This window comes from Salmo salar, chromosome ssa10 (genome assembly GCF_905237065.1).
Source record: "Salmo salar chromosome ssa10, Ssal_v3.1, whole genome shotgun sequence".
Taxonomy (NCBI): Eukaryota; Metazoa; Chordata; class Actinopteri; order Salmoniformes; family Salmonidae; genus Salmo; species Salmo salar.
The window spans coordinates 93,573,948-93,601,656 of record NC_059451.1 but is presented as its reverse complement, the minus strand read 5'-3'; the positions used below and the strand labels follow the sequence as shown (position 1 = coordinate 93,601,656).

Below are 27,709 nucleotides of genomic sequence, written 5' to 3'. Positions count from 1 at the left end.
ATCGGTATGGAAGAACTTGACTCGCCTGCACAGTGCCCTGACCTCAACCCCATCGAACACCTTCGGGATGAATTGGAATGCCGACTGCAAGCCAAGCCTAATCGCTCAACATCAGTGCCCAACCTCACTAATGCTCTTGTGGCTGAGGCGAAGCAAGTCCAAGCAGCAACCTTCCACTAGATGTTGGAACGCCTTCGCAGAAGAGTGTAGGCTTTTATAGCAGCAAAGGGGTAACAACTCTATATTAATGCCCATGATTTTCGAATGAGATGTTTGATGAGCACACTTCCGTAGTGTATTTCAGGTAGTTGTGTATCCCTGGAAAAATAACAGCTTTGAAAACATAGCTTGTCCAAAAAAAGTGGTATTTTGGCACATCTTACCCCGGGTATGTGGTAAGTTGAGCATAGGAACAAGGTCAGTTGAGCCGCCTTGAGGTAAGTGGGGATGGTGACCTGTGAGAGTGGGGGATGGTGACCTGTGAGAGTGGGGGATGGTGACCTGTGAGAGTGGGGGATGGTGACCTGTGAGAGTGGGGGATGGTGACCTGTGAGAGTGGGGGATGGTGACCTGTGATAGTGGGGGATGGTGACCTGTGATAGTGGGGGATGGTGACCTGTGATAGTGGGGGATGGTGACCTGTGATAGTGGGTGATAGTGCTGGTAGGTCAAAGTTTAATTAATGGAATGGGGGTGTGGTATAGTGTATATCTTCATTCAGACATAGCTCTCTCTGTTCAATATCACTGACCCTTTCATTTCTTAACCAGTTGCCTGGGATAGAGATGTTGCTTCAATGTGCCAATTCGTATGTGCCAGTTGTGGTAGTTCTCTGCATTTAAGGCTAAGCCCATGAAACTGGTCTGCCAGATTCTTGATATGATCCGCAAGCTGAGACTCCATGTCATCAGATGAGACCTTGTGTGCCTCCGCTACTCTGTCATAGCCAATGTACCTCTTCAGTGTCATAAGGACTATTTTTTCCATCCTTTGCTGCTTCTCAAATTGACTTCTTCCCTTCTCTCACTTCCTTGGCTGCTCTCTCAAGAAACTCAAGGCGGCTAGACCCCTGCTTGTTTTACGTTTGTATACAAGGGGCATGATGATGTCTGCTCTGTAATAATACAAATGCACTATCATGAGTTTATATGCATGACACATTGCAAAAATACTATGCGTAATATGCATAAAATTGACAAAATGTAATCATCATTTGTATGGGGTATGGTGGCCATTGGCTCAACTTACCCCAAGGCAAACATTTTGATTATATTAGCCCACACAGCTACAAGGATGCACTTTCATGCTAGGTTTAGGACCTCATATTGTAGCTTATAGAGACCCCAACTGATGTACATCTACTTTGGTTTAGATACAAGCATCATAAAACCTGTAACACAATACATTCAGTTTACTTTGTGGGGTGGTTTCTTCCTTCTGACTCCATGAAATGACCTCTTCCTAAAAATGTGGTCACATTATTCATTTTGTATATGGTTTCCTAGAAACAAGGGGTGTCTCAATTTACCCCACTCTCCCCTATTACCACATTGTCTACAGCTTCTTACTGATTGCGTACAATATGTGTCCTGAACATCCAAACCTTACCAGCTTCAGGACATGGTGGTTGGCCAACCACATATCCACACCTCTGTTGTCCTTAGTAGCATGTTTGTAATACTACATATTTATATTATCTAAAGGATCGATCCAGCAGTCTGATCAACACAATTACATTCCACTTCACAGGTCCACTCCAAAGACATATAGAAGCCCATGAGTCTGAATTCCAGAATCAAGTTTGGAGTTGCGCTTGATATTTTTCTGTATGGCTGGAGTTTTCCCCCTTTCAAATGCACAGGGACTCAGTTGGTCCTTACGTGACTGAGCCACAGGTAAGAGTAGAGACAACAATGTGTATCTATATCAAGGGGGGGTCAAGTGAGTCTCTGATTGATGATGGGATAAAGGTTTATCTCTATTTTGATATTTAGTTGATCTGAGGGTCGTGCCTAGTTGATCTGAGGGTCGTGCCTAGTTGATCTGAGGTTCGGGGTAGTGTCGGAACACCTTGTGGATCCACTGGGTGTAGAAGGGGACGTTGATGAAGATGCCAGGCCGATTGGCACGGGCACAGCCTCTGCCATGGACACTGACCCCCACTATGACCCTGCTCTCTCCTTCCTGGCACACCAAGGGGCCGCCATAGTCCCTCTGACAGGGGGAGAGACATAATGCATACATTAGGAAAAACATACAGTCAACTCCTGATGAGAGAGAACTGTTCCAAGTGTTTCAGTGCATATTTCATTCACAGTTCACCAGCTTCCTTACCTCACAGACCCCCTCGTCCTTCCTCCCCCCAGCGCAAATCTTGGTGTCTGTGATGTGGAGGTTCCCTCTGTGTTGTTCTCTACACCTCTCATTACTGACCATGGGCAGATGGACCACCTTCAGTACACCTTCATGACCCGTACCTGAGTGATAGGTGAGAGGAGGGGAGATTATAGTCATGACAACAAGACATCAGTACAGCTAATGAGTAACCAGTCCCTTTCCTAGATGACATAATTTTGATGGATGTGATGGTATGTGTGTGTACCTTTGGTCTCGCCCCAGCCATGCATGCTACACATCGAGCCATCAGGAATGGAGCACCCAGCCACCGGCAGCTGAATGGTGTGGACACTGTCTGCAGGGAGGGCAGGCCTGAGTGAGAGAAATATTTTTGTTGTTATTGAAAAATACAAGACTAGAAAACGTATGATATACGACCAGGAGTGTTTGTATATTTATGTTCAGGCACTCACTGGGCCAGCCGTATGAGGGCCAGGTTGGAGCCCTCAGGACCACAGATCACATGGGAGATGGAGACTTCCTGTCTGAAGGAGCTGTTAGGAGCCAAGCCACGAAGGTCTGATACACCCAACCACACACGATACTCACTCAGGTCTGGAACACTGTGTGGAGACAGGTGGACATAAGCATAGTAAAGACAAAGAGGCAGAGGAAGAAAGGTAAAGAGCAAGAGAGAGCGAGGTGCAGTTACCATGAGGAGAAGCATTGTCTGTCAGTGAGGACCCACTCCTCTCGTATGAGAGAACCTCCACACCAGTGACTGGACCTGGGAGGGAACACACCACACATGATATTACACACTGGGAATGGACCTTTGCTAACTCCAACACTATCTGCCACTAGAGCAGAGTTTATACCTACAGTAGATAACACAGAGAAGCAAAGCCAGGCATATATATATATGTGTGTGTGTGTGTGTGTGTGTGTGTGTGTGTGTGTGTGTGTGTGTGTGTGTGTGTGTGTACCGTTTCTGTATGCTGACCATCCAGCTTCCGTCTGTGATGGCGACTGGAGCTCCTCCTACTATCCTGGTCGTCTTATGGATGAAACATGACACCTCCACTGACAAGTTGAGAAAGAGGAAACTATGTTGAAACAACCATTTTATACCCAGAGAGAAGTACAAGATGAAAACATGAAAACCAGAAGGCGGAGTAGAGCGACTGACCTCGCTGTGGAATGGTGTACTCTGATGGTTCACCTGTATGACAGAGGATGAAACACAAGATAGAGGTCTCAGTGACAACACAGTGACAATGCCACTACAGCAGTGGTGTGTGTGTGTGTATGACTCACATGGTTTGACGCTGCAGTAGTCCCAGGGTATCGCAGTGCTGTTAGTGTAACACCAGGGGCCGTGTGTGTCTCTGTCTGGGTTCCTACAGAAACTCCCCTCCTGTCCCACAGTCAGCACCGCTGCATCTCTGTCCCAACTATACACAAAAAAAAGCAAAGGAGAGTATGAGAGACGGTTAAAGACAGACTGTCAGCCCATCATAATGAGAGGAGCCACAGCTGTATATGGCCTCTCTCTTTACCCATCTCTTTCTCTCACACACACACCTACACTGACACAGGGCAGCGATCGTAATGTTTGGAACGTCTCCAACAGAATTCCTTCCCAGACATTCCAGGATGATAATAGGGGAATTCAGAGGAGGACCAATCACCGACGCACATTGTGCGTGTGCGTGTGTGCTGAGAGAGTGATCCCTCTGAGTCTCTCTAACATAAACAATAACTGCTGACCTCTGACCTCTGGGCGGGAGCCAAGCAGAGGAACCGATTGGCTTTGAAGTATTCCGAGAAGGAAAGAGGCTCAGGGTCAGAGGAAGCCTGCAGCGTGTCCTCCAGATGCTTTATTACACACCCACTCAACCATCCGTTACAGTGGAGTAATGGACCAGTTTTTCTCTCCTTGAGAACAGCCAGGCTCTGACTCTTTGTTAGACCAATATGACTTGACCACATGTCAGCTACAGGTTAACTCCCCCATGACCTCTTAGGTTCAACCATGTGTTTCTGAATAGAGAACTCCATCTTAGGGCTGTTACGGTGACCGTATTTCCGCCACACCGGCAGTCATAATTCATGACCGCAGTCAAATTCCAAACTTGCTAACTGCCTGGTACTCCACACCATATTGTCCCTCTAATCACTCTGACATCAATGTAAATGTGATCGAAAGTCAAATCAAACACTTCATGAGGGCCCATTAGCTCATGTTGTGCAACATTTCTATAGCTATGCAATTGATGGCCTCTATTATAAAGAGGAGGATTCCATCAGCTTTCTATAGGCTAGGCCTACTATATTTATTTCTCAGCTTTCCTAATATTAAGCACATTGCTTCAGTTTAAAACAGGAGTATAGCCTACCTGGCTGGCATGAAAATGAACCATGGGAAAAGCGTCCTCCATTCGCTATTTAAGTGCATAGATGACATGTATTTTACCCCCTGCCTCTGTTCTGAGACAGGTGCATGATAATGGTCCATTCTAAATCAAAACTAATTTCACACATTATTTAGTATACAGTACCAGTCAAAGGTTGGGACACACCAACTCATTCAAGGGTTTTTCTTTATTTTTACTATTTTCTACATTGTAGAATAATAGTGAAAGGATCAAAACAATGAAATAACACATATGGAATCATGTAGTAACCAAAAAATATATTTTACATTTGAGATTCTTCAAAGTAGCCACCCTTTGTCTTGATGACAGCTTTGCACACCCTTGGCATCCTCTCAACCACCTTCACCTGGAATGCTTCTCCAAAAGTCTTGAAGGAGTCCCCACATACACTACCATTCAAAATTATGGCAATGTTGAAGAGCCGACTCCGGGATGCTTGCCTTCTAGGCAGAGTTGCAAAGAAAAATACATATCTCAGACTGGCCAATAAAAATAAAAGATTAAGAAGGGTAAAAGAACACAGACACTGGACAGAGGAACTCTGCCTAGAAGGCCAGCATCCCGGAGTCACCTCTTCACTGTTGACGTTGAGACTGGTGTTTTGCGGGTACTATTTAATGAAACTGCCAGTTGAGGCGTCTGTTTCTCAAACTAGACACTAATGTACTTGTCCTCCCGCTCCTCTTTCTATTCTGGTTAGAGCCAGTTTGCGCTGTTCTGTGAAGGGAGTAGTACGATATCTTCCGTTTCTCGCATGGAATAGCCTTCATTTCTCAGAACAAGAATAGACTTACAAGTTTCAGAAGAAAGTTATTTGTTTCTGGCCATTTTGAGCCTGTAATCGAACCCACAACTAGTCTAAAGAAGGCCAGATTTATTGCTTCTTTAATGAGAACAACAGTTTTCAGCTGTGCAAACATAATTGCAAAATGGTTTTCTAAGGATCAATTAGCCTTTTAAAATGATAAACTTGGATTAGTTAACAAAACGTGCCATTGGAACACAGGAGTGATGGTTGCTGATAATTGGCCTATGTAGATATTGCATAAAAAATCTGCCGTTTCCAGCTACAATAGTCATTTACAACATTAACAATGTCTACACTGTACTTCTGATCAATTTGATGTTATTTTAACGAACAAAAAAAAAATGCTTTTCTTTTAAAAACAAGGACACTTCTAAAAAAAAAAAAAAAATTATTTAACCAGGTAGGCCAGTTGAGAACAAGTTTCTCATTTACAACTGCGACCTGGCCAAGATAAAGCAAGGCAGTGCGACAAAAAAAACAGAGTTACACATGGGATAAGCAAACGTACAGTCAATAACACAATAGAAACATCTATGTACAGTGTGTGCAAAAGTAGTAAGACCCAAAACTTTTGAACGGTAGTATGCTGAGCACTTGTTGGCTGCTTTTCCTTCCCTGCGTTCCAACTCATCCCAAACTATCTCAATTGGGTTAAAGTGGAGCCCAGGTCATCTGATGCAGCACTCCATCACTCTCCTTCTTAGTCAAATAGCCCTTACACAGTCTGGAGGTGTGTTTTGGGTCATTGTTCTGTTGAAAAACAAATGATAGTCCCACTAAGCGGACACCAGATGGGATGGCCTATCGCTGCAGAATGCTGTGGTAGCCATGCTGGTTAAGTTTACCTTGAATTCTAAATAAGTCACAGACACTGTCACCAACAAAGCACCACCACACCATCACACCTCCTCCTCCATGCGTCACAGTGGGAACCACACATGCGGAGATCATCCGTATGTCATCAGACCAAAGGACAGATTTCCACTGGTCTAATGTTCATTGCTTGTGTTTCTTGTCCCAAACAAGTCTCTTCTTCTTATTGGTGTCCTTTAGTACTGGTTTCTTTGCAGCAGTTCGACCATGAAGGCCTGATTCACGCAGTCTTCTCTGAACAGTTGATGTTGAGATGTGTCTGTTACTTGAACTCTGTGAAGCATTTATTTGGGCTGCAATCTGAGGTGCAGTTGATTGCTGATTTCTGAGGCTGGTAACTCTAAATAACTCTGCGTCTTCCTTTCCTGTGGCGGTCCTCATGAGAGCCAGTTACATCATAGCGCTTGATGGTTTTTGCGACTGCACTTGAAGAAGCTTTCAACGTTTTTGAAATGTTCCAGATTGACTGACCTTCATGTCTTAAATAATGATGGACTGTCGTTTCTGTGTGCTTATTTGAGCTGTTCTTGCCATAATATGAACTTGGTCTTTTACCAAATAGGGATATCCTCTGTATACCACCCCTTTCTTTTCACACAACTGATTGGATCAAATGCAATAAGAAGGAAATAAATTCCACAAATTAACTTTTAACGAGACACACCTGTTAATCGAAATGCATTCCAGGTGACTACCTCATGAAGCTGGTTGAGAGAATGCCAAGAGTGTGCAAAGCTGTCATCAAGGCAAAGGGTGGCTACTTTGAAGAATTTGTTTAACTATTTTTTGGTTACTACATTATTCCATAGTGTTGATGTGTTCACTATTATTCTACATGTAGAAAACAGCAAAAATAAAGAAAAACCCTGGAATGAGTAGGTGTCCAAACGTTTGACTGGTACTGTATGTAAAGACAAGATTAAATTAAGAATAGTCTGATGGGTGACAATATTATCCTATCACTTGTGAAATATATATTATCACTTGTGAATGATGCACAGCATGTGCAGTTATGCAAGAAACAGCGCATTACTTCTTTTGCGACTTTTTCAAAGGTTAGTCGCACACCTCATGTAGCCTAGCCCATAGGCCCATTTGTTTTGATAAGGTTTGTATCACAACTAAAGTGGCCAAATATCTACTTAAAATTAGGCACATTAATCCACTTTATAACCGGTGTAGAGTCTAACTGGCTCATAGTCGGCGTGTGAGTTTCAAGTTTGGGGAAGATAATTTTTACCATAAAAATGGAGCTTATAATAAAGCATTACATGCATAATCACATTTGAGGTCACTTTGGAGAATGTGTTTTCCCGCTAATTGCATTTTGGAACATTCGCACTTATAGCCTACTGCCGTGTGAGCACTGCTGGCTTATAATGTGAACAAATAGCCTAATAGTTTAACTTTTTAAGCTAAACATTCTGATCTGTTGCATCAGCCTCATTGCTTTTACTTTTTTTATGCAGTGGTTGTATTAATTTGGGATCTATCGCATCCCACAACTGTCCCAGACTATGTTTGGAATATTTATTTCTCGCACAGAAGGACAAGTTGACCAATAGAGTAGGTCACGTTATGTACTATGGGGGACAGTAGATTGACATAAGCTAGAGCTTTTGCTGTTTGTTAGACCAACTCATCTTGTTGGCTGATAAAAAGTAAATGTGGACAGGTCTTCTAACATCTCCAATATGCGCTTCGGAATTCTATAAGAAGGCAGTTGCCCGATGTGTCTGTCTTCACTTGTAGCCTACTTCGGAGCTCAGATGCCTGTGAGAAGGACCCAATCAGGTGATGGGCATTGGCTAATAAGAATTGAGATATCTGAGAGAGCCATGTGAGAGATGCTTCGGAGCACGCAGCCGGTAGAAGGGAATAATAATTATTATATTCAGCCCAAAAGGCACAACGGCCACTTTGGCCGCAAAAGGCATAGCATTTTTTAGGGGGCATTACAGCCACACATGTGGGATGCTGTCGGGAAATTCGAGGCCTTGTGAGAATATTATCAAGTGCTTGACAAATTGTGAATGAGAGACTGATGAATTGTGCACAGCCTGCACAAGAAACAAAGAGTGCATGCCTTTGATGCAACTTTTTATGTATTACAAATCAAAACATATAGCCCAACGTTTGTATCACAACTAAAGTTGCATAAATAACTCTAAATTAAGCATACAGGAGGACCTGTTTTTTTATCATTGAGAAAATATCCTTTCTATTTTATTCAATCAAATTGAATCAAATGTATTTATAAAGCCCTTTTTATATCAGCCGATGTCACAAAGTGCTATACAGAAACCCAGCCTAAGACCCCAAACAGCAAGCAATGCAGATGTTGAAGCACGGTGGCTATAAAAAACTCCCTAGAAAGGCTGGAACCTAGGAAGAAACCTAGAGAGGAACCAGGCTCTGAGGGGTGGCCAGTCCTCTTCTGGCTGTGTAATAATAATCACAGTGGTTGTAGAGGGTGCAACAGGTCAGCACCTCAGGAGTAAATGTCAGTTGGCTTTTCATAGCCGATCATTTAGAGTTAGAGACAGCAGGTGCGGTAGAGAAAGAGTCGAAAACAGCAGTTCAAGGTAGCACGTCTGGTGAACAGGTCAGGGTTCTATAGCCGCAGGCAGAACAGCATTCGGCATGTTCAATTGTATTCTTCATACTATAAAATAATACCACAGCATTCTAAGCAAATCTTGTCTGTTAAATGAACTAGTGTAGCCTACAGCCATATGGCATAGCTACATTAGCGCCTAACGTAAGCACAACTCATAGTGCACTATCCTGTTCTTCTGAAATAAACTACATTTTCTTCATATCACGTTTCTCACAATAAATCCAAAATAAATAATGGATTTATTGTGATGGTGTAGGCTATATTAAACGGATTTATTAGACTTTTGAAAATATTGATTTTCCAAAGATCTGCATCAGTGGCTTGTAGGCAATGCGTGGAAGCCAGGTTATGCTAAACGTGTTTATGTTAATTTACGGTCAATTACCGTGAGACCGGCAGTTATTTGCTCAACAATCACCAGCTTACAAAATGTCATGACCACCACAGCCCTACTCCCATCTATGCCCCACCCCACAACACACAAGCAGATGTGTAGCATGTGGTTTTGTTACCTGTGGTCTCTCCAGAGGGAACAGGGAAGACCTGACCTGGTCCTTGACACCTCTCCTCTGTAGCTCTCTCCATTGCCCTCGTAGCAGTCTGGAACGCACACACACATACAGTATGATACCAGGATAATAAAATATGAAAACATATTTATGTTACTGTAATACAAGTCAGAATGCTACAGACCACACCAACCCCAGGGAAATATGGTATTAAAACTATACAATCTCTGGTGTCCTGACTAGTATACCAGAACATGACCACAAAACACCAGTCACAAAACTGTCCCAACTCTGAGATTCTCATCTGAGTGTGGGAAAAACACAACCCTAAAGAATCTGTATTCCAGATCCACTTACTATCCAATGGGACACAGCTTCCTTGTACTCTCTATCCAATGGGACAGAGCGATGTTGTAACGCTGTCAGAGCTAGTTTATTTATGTGCAGTGGGCTGTGATTCCCAGAGTCCTTCAGTAATACTTCTATAGAAACATACTTTATAAGTTGCTCAGGAGATTATACTTCAGAGACAACACTGAACTAATGCCAAGTATATTATTATTCAGAGAAAACATATCTGCATCAGGAATCCATCTATTTTGCATGGTCAAAATAAAAATGTTTAGGAGCCAGAAGCCTATTACATTGACATCATTTAGCAGACGCTCTCATCCAGAGCAACTTACAGGTGCAATTATGGTTAAGTGCCTTACTCAAGGGCACATCGGCAGATTTTTCTCACCTAGTCACACAGGATTTGAACCAGTGAGCGTTTGATTACTGGCCCAATGCTATAACCGCTAGGCTACCCACCACCCCTTCACATGTTAGTTTAACCAAAAGCAGTAAATGTCCATTGCACTACCATTGTCTGAGACATGAAGACCTGTATTAGTTCCTGGAGCTATAGGCTTTAGCTCAGGGGACTACTGTGGTTTTGATTATGCTAGGCTCTCACCATGGGGTTCAGAATTCTGTGTGTCACAGCGGGGGATGTTGGTGCAGAATGCCTTGCGAACGTTAGGGTCTGAAGTGAAGCACCATGGGAGGTCAAGGCCGTCAGGGTTCCTACAGTAGTTCTCCCTCAGGTCTCTGCAACACACACACACAATTAAGATATATTCTCTAAACAAGTTAAAGTGCAACTCCACCCTTTTTCAACCTCCTATTCATTATCTCCAGCACCAAACCAGTGTCTACATATGTGAAAGAGGCATGTTTCTACGACCTGTGGTCAAAAAGATGGGAAGAAAGGTTTTAAAAAAAGAATTCTCTGTGATATCAAAGGGTAGGATTAAAAGTAAGACAAACGGTGATTTCCAAAACCTGCAGTGAGTTTCTAGCCAGAGGGAGGGTATTTTCTGGCTCCCCACGTCACCACGAATCTCATAGTTTTTGAAAATCATGATGTCACTGGGAATAACTTGTTAACGTTATATTTGAAAATGAGATTGAAAAGTGGTGAAGTTGCCCTTCAACATGTAATATAGTGTGTGTAGGGTTGTCGATGTGTGTCCGTACAAGTGTGGGTCACTCACTTGCAGCGATAGTCCTGGGGTATATATGTGTGGTTGTGGGGGTACTGTGAGTCCCAGCGTTGACAGGTCACCCCACTGGGTGTTACTGCTACTGTCCCTCTGTAGCCCTCACCTCGACCCCGGAAACAGCTGGTAGTCACATCTACCTCTCCCACACTGTCTGAGGCTGAGAGGGAGAGACAGAGAGACAGTGAAGGAGAGAGAGAGAGTGAAGGAGAGAGACAGAGAGACAGTGAAGGAGAGAGAGACAGTGAAGGAGAGAGAGACAGAGAGACAGTGAAGGAGAGAGAGACAGTGAAGGAGAGACAGACAGACAGAGAGACAGTGAAGGAGAGACAGAGAAGGACAGACAGACAGACAGACAGACAGACAGACAGACAGACAGACAGACAGACAGACAGACAGACAGACAGACAGACAGACAGACAGACAGACAGACAGACAGACAGACAGACAGAGAGATGCACCATGGTTAGATATAGCCATATCACCTGCACCATCTGTTAAACTACACCAGCTTCTCCTTGAGGCCACTGTGCCACTCAGACACAGTAGCAAGAACAAGACTGACTTGGACTAAAACGCCTATATTGTCTATAGATTATATTGCAGTCATGTAGTTGATTAAACTGAAATAACAAGGAAACAACGCTGATTAATTTTGTACACAAGTATACACGGCAGCTTTTGTCGCTCCACAATCTGCAGTATTTTGTGGATCTGTCTAAAAATAGAGTGCTACTGGTGAGGATTATAAAGACAGGACCAGGGAATAGAAAAGGCCAAAACAATACAACTCTTTCTTTCTGCCTTGGTTTCATTAACACAACGTTTAAGGGTTAGACCATAAAACTGGACTGGGTTGACTTCCAAGGCCTGTACCACAGAGACAAAGAGAGAGAGTCCAACCAGTAACATGCTATCTGGTAAAGTCCCAGTTCCAGTGCTGCTGATGACTAGCAGAGAAGAGCCAAACAACGAAACAACACTCACACAGCTTTAAAGTGTTGTTCTCCGTCAACCTTCTATAGGCTCACTTTTTTAAAACCTTTATTTAACTAGGAAAGTCAATTAAGAACAAATTCTTATTTACAATGACAGTCTACACCGGCCAAACACAGACAATGCTGGGCCAATTGTGCGCCGCCCTATGGGACTCCCAATAACGACCGGTTGTGATACAGCCTAAAATAAACACAGTCTATTAACCATGACATAACTGGGAATGAGTGTGTGTGTGTGTGTTGCTCAAAACCACATTCCTCTGCCTTATCCAATCAGAGAGAGAGGAGGGGGTGGAATGACAGGTACAGGAAGCTGTACATTTGGAGTAGTTAGTCACACCACACACACATACATACGCATGCACACACACACACACTCACGGCAGGCTGTGATGTTGCAGTACTCCCAGGATGTGTGTGCATCCAGGGTGAAACACCACGGTCGTTGACGTCCATCTGGGTTCCTACAATAGTTGTCATCTAGGCCTTTATCAGGATACCTACATCCCAAACAGAAGAGAAGGATTTCAACAAGTCATTGGGAAAGATGTAGATACATACAGTTGAAGTCAGAAGTTTACATACACTTAGGTTGGAGTCATTAAAACTTGTTTTTCAACTACTCCACAAATTTCTTGTTAACAAACTATAGTTTTGGAAAGTCTGTTAGGACATCTACTTTGTGCATGACAACAAATTTTTCCAACAATTGTTTACAGACAGATTATTTCACTGGATCACAATTCCAGTGGGTCAGAAGTGTACATACACTAAGTTGACTGTACCTTTAAACAGCTTGGAAGATTCTGATAGGCTAATTGACATAATTTGAGTCAATTGGAGGTGTACCTGTGGATGTATTTCAAGGCCGACCTTCAAACTCAGTGCCTCTTTGCTTGACATCATGGGAAAATCAAAAGAAATCAGCCAAGACCTCAGAAAAAAAATGGTAGAACTCCACAAGTCTGGTTCATCCTTGGGAGCAATTTCCAAACGCCTGAAGGTACCATGTTCATCTGTACAAACAATAGTACACAAGTATAAACACCATGGGACCACGCAGCTGTCATACCGCTCAGGAAGGAGACGCGTTCTGTCTCCTAGAGATGAACGTACTTTGGTGCGATAAGTGCAAATCAATTCCAGAACAACAGCAAAGGACCTTGTAAAGATGCTGGAGGAAACAGGTACAAAAGTATCTATATCCACATTAAAACAATTCCATTATCGTCATAACCTGAAAGGCCGCTCAGCAAGGAAGAAGCCACTGCTCCAAAACCGCCATAAAAAAGCCAGACTAAGGTTTGCAACTGCACATAGGGTCAAAGATCATACTTTTTGGAGAAATGTTCTCTGGTCTGATGAAACAAAAATATAACTGTTTGGTCATGATGACCATCGTTAGGTTTGGAGGAAAAAGGGGGAGGCTTGCAAGCCGAAGGACACCATCCCAACCATGAAGCACGGTGGTGGCAGCATCATGTTGTGGGTGTGCTTTGCTGCAGGAGGGACTGGTGCACTTCACAAAAGAGATGGCATCATGAGGAGGAAAATTATGTGGATATATTGAAGCAACATCTCAAGACATCAGTCAGGAAGTTAAAGCTTGGTCACAAATGGGTCTTCCAAATGGACAATGACCCCAAGCATACTTCCAAAGTTGTGGCAAAATGGCTCAAGGACAACAAAGTCAAGGTATTGGAGCGGCCATCACAAAGCCCTGACCTCAATCATATAGACAATTTGTGGTCAGAACTGAAAAAGTGTGTGTGCGAGCAAGGAGGCCTACAAACCTGACTTAGTTACACCAGCTCTGTCAGGAGGAATGGGCCAAAATTTACCCAACTTATTGTGGGAAGCTTGTGGAAGGCTACCCGAAACGTTTAACCCAAGTTAAGCAATTTAAAGGCAATGCTACCAAATACTAATTGAGTGTATGTAAACTTCTGACCCACTGGGAATGTGATGAAAAAAATAAAAGCTGAAATAAATCATTCTCTCTACTATTATTCTGACATTTCACATTCTTAAAATAAAGTGGTGATCCTAACTGACCTAAAACAGGGGATTTTTACTAGGATTAAATGTCAGGAATTGTGAAAAACTGAGTTTAAATGTATTTGGCTAAGGTGTATGTAAACGTCCGACTTCAAAAATACGAGCAGTGAGCAAACTGGGAATGTCGGTGTGTGTGCGTGCTTCTCCATCAGTTTAAGCGTGCATTTATACGTTTCTGTGTGTGTGTGTGTATCTATAAGTATGTGTGTGTTGGCCATAGGGCCTCCATGGGCAGAGTATACTGGTCCACTGCAGTTGTTTTGCATCTCATTCCTCCTCCAGGCATACTAACAGAGCCTCAGAGGTACTGAGAACCTCTTCATCACAGCGTTGAAGGGTGTGTGTGCATCCTGCCCCAGCCGCAGGTGGTGTGGATTAGTGTTAGACTCGTTAACACGTCTTTAGTCATCCTTGTGTTTCTGTAATTAATATTCAACCTCATACTGAGTGTGTGTGTGTGTGTGCGCGTGTATACGTGTGTGTGTGTTACCTCTTGGGGTGGAGGTGGTGTTTGTGTGGTTCCTCTAGGTCCCAGCGTTGACACTCCCGTCCCGTCTCGGTGTGATCCATGGGACCTCTGTAGCTTTCCCCATTACAGCTCACACACTCCACTGGACACACACACACACACACACATGCCATGGACATTATTTATGCAGATACTACATGTAATACCAAAATAGTTTCTGTATAATTGTCCCATCTATTTAAACGTTCATGTAAAACGTCTCCCCTTAAGTCCAATGAGTCAACATTCAGTGTGTATGTGTGTGTGTGTGGAGCAGTGTAAACAGCAGAGCAGAGCAGATTAGAAACAGATGTTTATGAGTCTACTATTCCCATTATGTGTGTGTGTGTGTGTGTGTGTGTGTGTGTGATGTCCCAGTGTTCCTCATTACTGGAAACTTTCTTTCAAATCAACCTTTCCAGTCATTTTTCTTTGGACCAAAACACACATTCCCATTACAACACAGACCCATTAGATTTCCTCTGACTCTTATAACAACCTTGTGGATTCCTCCCTCCCACACACATCTCTGGTAGTACTGTGTATTTCATACACATCTTATCACATCACTGTCAGCTGTTTATTAACTAGATACATTGTATTATCCACAGAGGACATTTATCCTCTAGACACTATCTGAGAAACAGTGATTCTCCTGTGACAGTTTGCGTCATCCAGTTCTAGATACCACAGGCCATGATCCAGTGCCACAGGGAGAAGGGATCACAGTACAGTTAAATGGTGCACTGTAAAAGAACATGGCCTGTGGTGCGAACACTGCTCCATGCCTAAAGTTAAAGCCATTTAACTGACCTACTAGAGTAAGAATCCCCACTAGGAACAGGGGTTATGTATAGACTGAAAAGCAAAAAAGCAGACGGAGTCCCTTTGGGTTGAAATAGTTAACAAAGCCAGAGAAGGATGAAATGAGAATCGACAACATAAACTGAGTCACACTTCTGCATGCAGCAATTCAGGTCAATACCATCACAAACAGTTGGATAATTACTACATTACTGAGAACGCACCTGATATTCCACTTGGCTGCAGTTTGCCACAGTTAAGTGGAGACCAATGAGGGGCATTGAGGGAGAGAATCCACCATGTTAGAGCCACTAGTTGTTGGCAGTGGTCAATGTGTGTGTGTGTGTGTGTGTGTGTGTGTGTGTGTGTGTGCGCGCGCGTCCTACCTTGTAAGCACTCAGGTACTCCACAGTCCTGGTGTCTGACATTGGGGTCTGTAGTGAAGCACCATGGTCCTGAAATAGCGTTGTCAGGGTTACGGCAGTAGTTGTTTGTCAGTTCCTTCTTCCTGTTCCTCCTCGGTAGGAAACTGGAGGGAGAGAAGAACTTCAGTGTTCATCAATATTTCACTCAATCACAAACATATTCTCATTCTATCTGGTGCAGAGTTGAAAGGCAGAAGGGAAATCTCCGAGGTGGAGCGTAGAACAGGCCATGTGTTACTAAATAACCTTGAGTCATACACATCTACGTATTGACTGAGGAACAATTCAATTGTGGTTTTGTTTGCTGACTCACATGATCAATTGGAAGGATTTATATGGGTCACAGCTGAAACAATTTGGAAGGCACAGAGCTAGGCAACATAATGCAACATATGGTAATGTGTGGGTGCCCCAGTGTAAACTCACTGATAAAGCACACATGCACACAATTTAGCTGTTATTGCTTGACATACCAAGCCTTAACAGAACTCTGACACATCCTACGAGCGTCAGAGCCGGTGTAGTAGGATTTAATCTTAGTCCTGTATTTACGCTTTTCCTGTTTGATGGTTCATCTGAGGGCATAGCGGGATTTCTTAGAAGTGTCCAGATTAGTGTCCCGCTCCTTGAAAGTGGCAGCTCTAGCCTTTAGCTAGGTGCGGATGTTGCCTGTAATCCATGGTTTCTGGTTGGGATATGTAAGTACGGTCAATTTGGGGACAAAGTCCTCAATGCATTAATTGACGAAGCCGGTGACTGTGGTGGTGTACTCCTCAATGCCATCGGATGAATCACGGAACATATTCCAGTCTGTGCTAGCAAAACAGTCCTGTAGCATAGCATCCTCGTCATCGGGCCACTTCCATATTGAGCGAGTCATTGGTACTTCCTTGTGATGGTGCCGGAGGGGAAGGTTGCCATCTTATCGGCTCTTAACCAACCAGGCTATTTCGTTTGTTTTTTCACATTGTTCGTAACTTGTTGTGTACATAATGTTGCTGCTACCGTCTCTTATGACCAAAAAGAGCTTCTGGACATCAGAACTGCGATTGCTCACCTCAAACTGGACAAAGAGTTCTTCTTCAATGAGTCAGACGGGAGGGATATAATACAGACACACAACCAGGCCCAGATCCCTGTTATTCGCTGGAGAAGGAAATCAGGGTGCGTTGTGAGGATCAGGCGACGAGTGATTAATGTGCTCATGCCTTCCATCCTGCTAGTTAACGTTCAATCACTGGAAAATAAATGGGACATACTCAAAGTACGTTTATCCTACCAACGAGACATTAAAAACTGTAATATCTTATACTTCACCGAGTCGTGGTTGAACAACGACATTAAGAACATACAGCTGGCGGGTTATATACTATCGGCAGGACAAAACAGCAGCCTCTGGTAAGACACGGCGCGGGTCCTATGCATTTATGTAAACAACAGCTGGTGCACGATATCTACGGAAGTCTCGAGGTTTTCCTTGCCTGAGGTAGAGTAACTCATGATAAGCTGTAGACAACACTATCTACCAAGAAAGTTTTCATCTGTATTTTCGTAGCTGTCTACATACCACCACAGGCTGATGCTGCCACTAAAACCGCACTCAATGAGCTGTATACTGCCATAAGCAAACAGGAAAACGCTCATCCAGAGGCGGCGCTCCTAGTGGCTGGGGACTTTAATGCCGGGAAACATAATTCAGTTTTACCTAATTTCTATCAGCATATTAAATTAACAACCAGAAGGAAAACAATTCTAGACCACCTTTACTCCACACACAGAGACGCATACGAAGCTCTCCCGTGCCCTACATTTGGCAAATCTGACCATAGTTCTATCCTCCTGATTCCAGATTACAAGCAAATTTCAAGCAGGAGGCACCAGTGACTCAGTCTATAAAAAGTGATCAGATGAAGCAGATGCTAAACTACAGGACTGTTTTGCTAGCACAAAATGGAATATGTTCCGGGACTCTTCCGATGGCATTGAGGAGTACACCACATCAGTCACTGGCATATCCCAACCAGAAGCCAAGGACTACAAGCAACATCCGCACCCAGCTAAAGGCTAGAGCTGCTGCTTTCAAGAAGCAGGACTCGATCCCGGAAGCTTCTAAGAAATCCCGCTATGTCGTCCGATGAACCATCAAACAGGCAAAGCATCAATACAGGACTAAGATCGAATCGTACTACACCGGCTAGGACGCTCGTCAGATGTGGCAGGGCCTGTAAAGTATTACAGACTACAAAGGGAAGTACAGCCGAGAGCTGCCCAGTGACACGAGCCTACCAGACGAGCTAAATAACTTCTATGCTCGTTTTGAGACAATAAACACTGAAACATGCATGAAAGCATCATCTGTTCTGGACGACTGTGTGATCACGCTCTCCGCGGCTGATGTGAGTAAGACCTTTAAACAGGTCAACATTCACAAGGCCAGACGGATTACCAGGACGTGTACTCAGAGCATACGCTGACCAACTGGCAAGTGTCTTTATTGACATTTTCAACCTCTCCCTGTCTGAGTCTGTAATACCAACATGTTTTAAGCAGACCACCATAGTCCCTGTGCCCAAGAACACTAAGGTAACCTGACTAAATGACTACCGACCTGTAGCACTCACATCTGTAGCCATGAAATGCTTTGAAAAGCTGGTCATGGCTCACATCAACACCATTATCCCAGAAACCCTAGACCCACTCCAATTTGCATACCGCACCAACAGATCCACAGATGATGCAACCTGTGGTGTGGTGCCAGGACAACAACCTCTCCCTCAACGTGATCAAGACAAAGGAGAAGATTGTGGACTACAGGAAAAGGATGACTGAGCATGCCCCCATTCTCATCGACGGGGCTTTAGTGGAGCAGGTTGAGAACGTCAAGTTCCTTGGCGTCCATATCACCAACAAACTAACATGGTCCAAGTACGCCAAGACAGTCGTGAAGAGGGCACGACAAAACCTATTCCCCCTCAGCAGACTGAAAAGATTTGGCATGGGTCCTCAGATCCTCAAAAGGTTTTACAGCTGCACCATTGAGAGCATCCTGACAGGTTGCATCACTGCCTGGTATGGCAACTGCTCGGCCTCCGACCGCAAGGCACTACAGAGTACAAGAGTAACTGTGTACAGCCCAGTACATCACCGGGGCCAAGCGTCCTGCCATACAGGACCTCTATACCATGCGGTGTCAGAGGAAGGCCCTAAAAATTGTCAAAGACTCCAGTCACCCAAGTCATAGCTGGAACGCTGCTGCTACTCTCTGTTATTATCTATGCATAGTCACTTATAACTCTACCTACATGTACATATTACCTCAATTACCTCGACACCGGTGCCCCCGCACATTGACTCTGTACCGGTACCCCCTGTATATAGCCCCACTATTGTTATTTACTGCTGCTCTTTAATCATTTGTTATTCTTATCTCTTACTTTTTTTTAGGTATTTTATTAAAACTGCATTGTTGGTTAAGGGCTTGTAAGTAAGCATTTCACTGTATTCGACGCATGTGACAAATACCATTTTTTTATATGTATGTGTGTGTATGTATATATACTGCTCAAAAAATAAAGGGAACACTAAAATAACACATCCTAGATCTGAATGAATTAAATAATCTTATGAAATACTTTTTTCTTTACATAGTTGAATGTGCTGACAACAAAATCACACAAAAATAATCAATGGAAATCCAATTTATCAACCCATGGAGGTCTGGATTTGGAGTCACACTCAAAATTAAAGTGGAAAACCACACTACAGGCTGATCCAACTTTGATGTAATGTCCTTAAAACAAGTCAAAATGAGGCTCAGTAGTGTGTGTGGCCTCCACGTGCCTGTATGACCTCCCCTACAACGCCTGGGCATGCTCCTGACGAGGTGGCGGATGGTCTCCTGAGGGATCTCCTCCCAGACCTGGACTAAAGCATCCGCCAACTCCTGGACAGTCTGTGGTGCAACGTGGCGTTGGTGGATGGAGCGAGACATGATGTCCCAGATGTGCTCAATTGGATTCAGGTCTGGGGAACGGGCGGGCCAGTCCATAGCATCAATGCCTTCCTCTTGCAGGAACTGCTGACACACTCCAGCCACATGAGGTCTAGCATTGTCTTGCATTAGGAGGAACCCAGGGCCAACCGCACCAGCATATGGTCTCACAAGGGGTCTGAGGATCTCATCTCGGTACCTAATGGCAGTCAGGCTACCTCTGGCGAGCACATGGAGGGCTGTGCGGCCCCCCAAAGAAATGCCACCCCACACCATGACTGACCCACCGCCAAACCGGTCATGCTGGAGGATGTTGCAGGCAGCAGAACGTTCTCCATGGCGTCTCCAGACTCTGTCACGTCTGTCACATGTGCTCTGTGTGAACCTGCTTTCATCTGTGAAGAGCACAGGGCGCCAGTGGCGAATTTGCCAATCTTGGTGTTCTCTGGCAAATGCCAAACGTCCTGCACGGTGTTGGGCTGTAAGCAAAACCCCCACCTGTGGACGTCGGGCCCTCATACCACCCTCATGGAGTCTGTTTCTGACCGTTTGAGCAGACACATGCACATTTGTGGCCTGCTGGAGGTCATTTTGCAGGGCTCTGGCAGTGCTTCTCCTGCTCCTCCTTGCACAAAGGCGGAGGTAGCGGTCCTGCTGCTGGGTTGTTGCCCTACTACGGCCTCCTCCACGTCTCCTGATGTACTGGCCTGTCTCCTGGTAGCACCTCCATGCTCTGGACACTACGCTGACAGACACAGCAAACCTTCTTGCCACAGCTCACATTGATGTGCCATCCTGGATGAGCTGCACTACCTGAGCCACTTGTGTGGGTTGTAGACTCCGTCTCATGCTACCACTAGAGTGAAAGCACCGCCAGCATTCAAAAGTGACCAAAACATCAGCCAGGAAGCATAGGAACTGAGAAGTGGTCTGTGGTCCCCACCTGCAGAACCACTCCTTTATTGGGGGTGTCTTGCTAATTGCCTATAATTTCCACCTGTTGTCTATTCCATTTGCACAACAGCATGTGAAATGTATTGTCAATCAGTGTTGCTTCCTAAGTGCACAGTTTGATTTCACAGAAGTGTGATTGACTTGGAGTTACATTGTGTTGTTTAAGTGTTCCCTTTATTTTTTTGAGCAGTGTATATATATATATATATATATATATATATATATGCTTGTAAGCAGGTGGATAGAGTTATGGTCAGATTTTCCAAATGGAGGGCGAGGGAGAGCTTTGTCCAGTTCGAGGTAAGTAATCGCTGTTCTGATGTCCAGAAGCTCTTTTCGCTCATAAAGTTGCTGCTACCGTCTCTTATGTACATAATACGTTACAAACAATGTGAAAAAACGAACAAAAAAGCACAGCTGGTTAGGAGCCCATAAAACGGCAGTCATCCCGTCTGGCGCCATTCATAAGTAAGTTCATTAGAATTTCATTTGAAATATTAGTTATTTTTCAATTTTTTTCACTTTTATTGATTTATTGTTTACTTCCGTTTATTTAGTAAATGCTTTCTTAACACTTATTTTTTTCTTAAAACTGCATTGTTTGTTAAGGGCTTGTAAGTAAGCATTTCACTGTAAGGTGTTGTATTTGGCGCATGTGACAAATAACATTTGATTGCACAGGGAAGAAAGGTAAAAACGTCAGGAGAAAAGAGGAGAAGGGCGAGGTAAGAGGAGAACGAGAGGAAGAACGAGGAGGAGGTGGATGGTTGTGTTACTAATGAACTTCTGTCACGAGCTGTCTCTCACCCTGAGTCCTCTCTCACACACCCTGTGTCCTCTCTCTCACACCCTGTGTCCTCTCTCTCACACCCTGTGTCCTCTCTCTCACACCCTGTGTCCTCTCTCTCTCACACCCTGTGTCCTCTCTCTCTCACACCCTGTGTCCTCTCTCTCTCACACCCTGTGTCCTCTCTCTCTCACACCCTGTGTCCTCTCTCTCTCACACCCTGTGTCCTCTCTCTCTCACACCCTGTGTCCTCTCTCTCTCTCACCCTGTGTCCTCTCTCTCTCACCCTGTGTCCTCTCTCTCTCACCCTGTGTCCTCTCTCTCTCTCCCTGTGTCCTCTCTCTCTCCCTGTGTCCTCTCTCTCTCCCTGTGTCCTCTCTCTCCCTGTATCCCTGTGTTCTCTCTCCCCATCTCTCTCCCTGTATCCGTGTGTTCTCTCTCCCCATCTCTCTCCCTGTGCTCTCTCTCTCAGGTTTTTATCACTTAATTAACAGGTTTTACTACAGTATAAACTCTCCTGAACACACACCCAACATAAACAGTGAGACTACAACAGGAAGTGATCCCTGACTGTGTAAAGTGTTAGAGTGAGGTCAGAGAGGACTAGTACTGATGAATGACTGGCCCCTTAAGACTAATCACCAGCTAATGTATCACTCTAGACACATGCACACAGGCGCACACACACAACACATGCACAAACACAGGTTCTAGCTTACTTGTGTTCATGAGGGAAAGGAGAGGCCCAGGCTTGGCACCTGATTCCACTGGCCGTTACAGACCTCCTCCCTCTGTAGTTCACGCCTGTCCCCACTATGCACTCCTGCACATAGGCTAGAAAGAGCACGAGAGAGAGAAAGAGCACGAGAGAGAGAAAGAGAGAGAGAGAGAGAAAGAGGACAGCCAACAAAAAAAGGACTGTGTTTGTAAGAACATTTCTGTGTTTCTCATCTGACAGAGCATGTTAGGACGGGTCTCACATCCCCCATACTGTTCCATTTGACTCTACACATACATAACATTACTAACCCAGGTACCAAACTCTGATGAGAACAAGGAGAAAGAGAAACTTTAGACACTTGTAAGCAGTGCCTTTCTACTGCCGGAGAGAGAGAGAAGGGGGAGAGGGCTGGAGGACAGAAAGAGAGAGAGACAGGGAGATAGTGTACAATACCTTTCTTCTGGTAGAGTTGGTAGTTGAAGTCGTGTTGGCTTTGGACTCCTGGTGAGTTCCTGTCAAACGACAACCACTGGCATTTCCTGTTTTTCTGATCATACAAGAACGCTCTAGATGGAGAGAGAGAAAGAGAGAAGGAAGGGATGGAGGGAAATATTGATTGATTTATGTAATATAACCATTTAGCAGGCATGTTTATCCAAAGCGACTTATAATTAACATGCAGATAATACAGTACGTGTCCTGAATTGAAATAGGATTTACCCCAAGCCTGCTACTGCTGAAAGGAGACTGCAGAGAGGACTGAGTCTGTCATGGGAAACCTAGACATGCATACCAGACTCATTTTGCTGCTGAAAGACACTAAGGGAAACCAAACCTGTCATTACAGTGTGGTAGGGTATTACAGTAAGCAGGGTTGGGAACAATTCCATTTAGGAGCCAATCAAAAGAAAACCAAATTCCAATTCCAAATGTTCCTCATTGAAAAGCATTCAAGAGAATTTGAATTTCAGTGTACTTCCTGAATTGACTGGAATTGAAATGGAATTGGCTCCAACCCTCACATGTTACCTATATAGAGTTTGGGCTGCTGCCAAAGAAGGCCAGGGGATGGTGTCATACTGGCTTGGACAACAAATACAGTATATTGTCGCTGTCTGATGAAAACGTATTTTCTCCAAAACATAAACTTTCCAGGAAATTTAAAAAGTACCAGATTTTCCCATTATTGAAAATAGAATTATGAAAATTCAGAAGCTATTTTGAATACATTTTCTTAGATCTAGAGTCATGAAATGAATGGAGTTACTGCATTTAATGAATTAAAAACTTGACAGCGACAATATCTAACTACAGGTGGAAAGCAACTCGACAGTTGTCATAGACCATATTTACATACGGACAGTGTTCCGGATAGTAGCTCATATCCCACTTAAGGTCTTATTTTGGATAAGCCGTTTGCACCTTTGATATCCCACTCATGAGTATTCCTGTCCATGAATAAACAGAATATTCCTCATTTAAGTTCATATGGGTTAAATGGAATAGTAACTGAAATCTGGACACTGACTGTAGGCCTATAACCTCTCACATGTAGCCTAATATAATATTAACTCCTGCAGAATTAGGCTATGCATTTCCTGGAGTGAAATTATACAACATATGTTAATTTTGTCTCAGGAACAGGAGTGGAGAAATATATATTTTTCAGCATCTCTATAGACAAAATGTGAATGCGCATGTAATGTGCTTTCTTTGAAATTGTTTTCCAAGCAAAAAGTATTTCAACCACATACAATATGCATCCAAGACTAACTGAAGTCGTCGTTTTCTCAGCTTTTAATTTCCTTAAAACGGATGGCATTTGGACATTTCGCACAGGACCAATCTTTCCATTGTTTTGCAGTTATTACGTTTTCTCCCCGGTCCCTAAATGAAACACACAACTTTACTGGTCAGTGGAGGCTCTTCAGAGGAGGAAGGGGAAGTGATTTTCATTTAAAAAAAACAGTGAAACATTAACCTCATAAGGATCCGCCCCTTTTTTTCAGTTATCGCCTAAAATGACATACCCAAATCTAACTGCCTGCAGCCCAGGATATGCATATTCATGGTACCATTTGAAAGGAAACACTTTGAATATTGTGGAAATGTGAAAGGAATGTAGGATAATATAACACAGATCTGGTAAAAGACAATACAAAGAAGAAAAAAAACGTTCTTTTGTATTCATTTTGTATTATTTTCCTATTTTCTTTCCTTACAACCTGGAATTAAAATAGATTTTTTGGGGGGGTTTGCATCATTTGATTTACACAACATGCTTACTACTTTGAAGATTCCATATATGTTTTATTGTTAAATAAACAAGAAATAAGACAACAAAAACTTAACTTGAGCATTCATAACTATTCACCCCCCAAAGAATACTTTGTAGAGCCACCCTTTGCAGCAATTACAGCTGCAAGTCTCTTGGGGTATGTCTCTATAAGCTTGGCACATCTAGCCACTGGGATTTGTGCCCTTTCTTCAAGGCAAATCTGTTCAAGCTCCTTCAAGTTGGATGGGTTCCGCTGGTGTACAGCAATCTTTAAGTCATACCACAGATTCTCAATTGGATTGAGGTCTGGGCTTTGACTAGGCCATTCCAATCCATTTAAATGTATTTAGCGCCATCCATCATTCCTTCAATTCTGACCAGTTCCCCAGTCACTGACGATGAAAAAAGAACTGTGATTGCGAGTGATCAGGGGTGTATTCATACTGCAAAGTCTGGCGAAAAACATTTCTTAAATGGAAGCAAACTGAATGAAACAGGCATAAACATACCTGAATCTGTCCAATAGAAACTCTCGTTTGCAACTTTTGGACAAATGATTACACACTAGATCAGCTAGATGCAGGCAAGATTGTGCTAGGCGGTATTTAATGTGTCAATGTCTGTCACCTTGATTACTAATTTTCTCTTGACCTGTGCACCTACATTGTAAACTTTCATTCATAGGCTAGGTTGTAGCAACCTCATGATGGGTATAGGGAAAATGTTAGTACCGTGCAGTAGCCGAAACCTATTGATGTTACATTGAGCTGGGTGAATGGAATATGAATGACAGTCATCCAATATCATGTAATAGAAATAAGGCCATGCTCATAAAAAAATGATCGTCCTCCCTCATCTTAAACGGTACCTACCGCCACTGTTACCGGTGAGCACTACTTTATTTAGTCTTCTGGGGCAACAAGTTATGACTGAAGAGAAGTTCCATGTTTCAGACTATATTTGACAAACAAATTACCTACCAAATGTCGGAAATTATAATATGGCCTACCAAATGTTGTAAATTATAAGTAGAAACGTGTCTAAATTAGGGGTGAAAGTTGCTAGTAGTAAATTAATTATAGTAGGCTAAATTATTATGGAATTATTATGAGGGATAAAACTGTGCAGGTAGCATACTTTTTGAAGTGGTTTGACAATCAGATAAAACATCATCACACAACACACATGATATGTGAAACTAAAACAACAGTAAACAGGATAAGATGTTTTACATCCCACACTATCCCATCTTAGATCAGCCTATCCCAGGCATTTGTCCAGGTTTCTCATAACCGAGATACAAACTATTTTGGGTTATTGTAAACGGGATAGGTTTATTTGCATCAACTCAAAAACAGAATACTTCAGTATCCCGAATAATTACGGGATAGTGGTTTGCATGAAAACATGGTCACAGACACACAGCATGTGAAGCTGCAGGCACAGAAATTGTTGCTATACCCAGGAGTTGGTCACAGATGCACCACACCTACCTGCAGGTGAAGAGCAGTATCTTGTCGCGGCTGCAACCACGGGCACACTTCACAATGCTCAACTTCCTGCTTTTGGTATGGAGGGCAGAGTCTGGCAGTTGGACCAATCTCACGCCATCACTCCTCTGGTAGTCCTGTAATGCATTCCTCCTGCACTCTAACATACACACAGTATGAAATTAAGGTGTTGAATGCAGTGTCCAGCCCCTGGCCAGTGAGGCTGTATTGATTTTCCCATCAGGACTGAGACAAACCCAGCAGCATCATGATGTTTAAATTATCATGGTTTTAACCCCATTAATATGAATCTCTTAATGGGATGCACACTCATCACTCCTTGTCCCCTTACTGACATACTCACTGACAGACTGATAACTCTCTTCTCCTCTCCTCCGTTTCAGCTGGGACACACTCACCTACCCCCCTACCCTTTCTCTTCTCCCCCCCACAATGCAGTGTTGACTCACACGTAAACAGCCCAGTAGCAGACAGTCAGGCTATATCTCTGTTTAGTCTTAATGTATTCTCCTCCTCAATAAATGTAACAGAGAAAAAAGTGTAATAAGAGCCACAATATGGAAGAATACCTATACAAGTAGTATCAATAGCCTATAGCAACCATTACTTTCTTTCTAAATAGTGAAAGCTGGCTGGGATCAGCGAGTTCACGTCAGACTCGTCTAGAAGCTTTAGAATGACTGTTTACTCTGAGTGAAACCTGTATGAATTTAGCCTATTTCCACCAACACATCAAGCGGAATATCGACATGAGAGCGGAGAGAGTTACGTCTGGCGCTTCAGCTCCATATACATCGTTTTACATAAAACGTACAGGTGCTCCTCTTAATTAGCTTTAAAAAATCATGTTACGCAAGTTTTCTGTAGAACCATCACAGAACGTCTAGAGATGGGCTCCAAAGTTTCTATATTCCTCACAGAAAGCTGTGCGGAATGTTATAAAAAAATTTACAGTTTAAACTTGCCAAGCTAACTTGAACGGTAACGGATTTAAACAGGTTATTATGATGTGATTTTCAACAAAACAACACATCCACCATTCTACATTAGGCTAGCAGGGCCTACCCACGTAAAATAAGATTTTGCAACGTGCCAGGTGAGGAGAGGGAGGGGAGAAAAGTTAAACAACAAACTGCTGAATCTCAATTAGCCTACAACTAGAAAGTCTGAAATGCCCTGGCGACTGTCTCCCAAACTTACCTGAATAACGGACGATTAAGAGAGTAAAAATAATGTTGTAAATCCACATAGTTCCTGCAAAGGCTGTTCACGATATAAACGATTATTGATATCCCAATAATAGTAACGGTGTTGTCGTTCGTTGACAAGGTCCAGACAGCGGGACGGAGGGACTGGGGTTGTTCACTCAGCTACAGCACAGATGCCTCTTAGTAGAAACACACTATGGATCTCTCTCTCCCCCTCATCTCAGCGCTCTCCTCCCACTTTATTCCTCTACTACACTCACTCACTGTTTAACAACACATTGAGTACCGTAGTCAAGGTACACTGAGTGTACAAAACATTAGGAACAGCTGCTCTTTC

At 43.4% G+C, this 27,709-nt stretch overlaps 1 protein-coding gene across 1 annotated transcript; it reads right to left on the bottom strand.

The window, feature by feature from the left end:
* Window positions 1-27,709, bottom strand: LOC106561209 (hepatocyte growth factor). The gene is made up of 18 exons (XM_014124920.2): window positions 27,365-27,709; window positions 26,147-26,303; window positions 22,829-22,941; window positions 22,374-22,488; window positions 15,884-16,026; window positions 14,676-14,796; window positions 12,509-12,627; window positions 11,124-11,289; window positions 10,544-10,677; window positions 9,589-9,676; window positions 3,655-3,791; window positions 3,527-3,559; window positions 3,324-3,420; window positions 3,050-3,124; window positions 2,811-2,960; window positions 2,603-2,709; window positions 2,335-2,477; window positions 1-2,214 (listed from the first exon to the last, which is right to left on the bottom strand). The coding sequence occupies exons 1-18, from the start codon at window positions 27,411-27,413 to the stop codon at window positions 2,035-2,037; spliced, it is 2,127 nt and encodes a 708-aa protein (XP_013980395.1). The 5' UTR covers window positions 27,414-27,709; the 3' UTR covers window positions 1-2,034.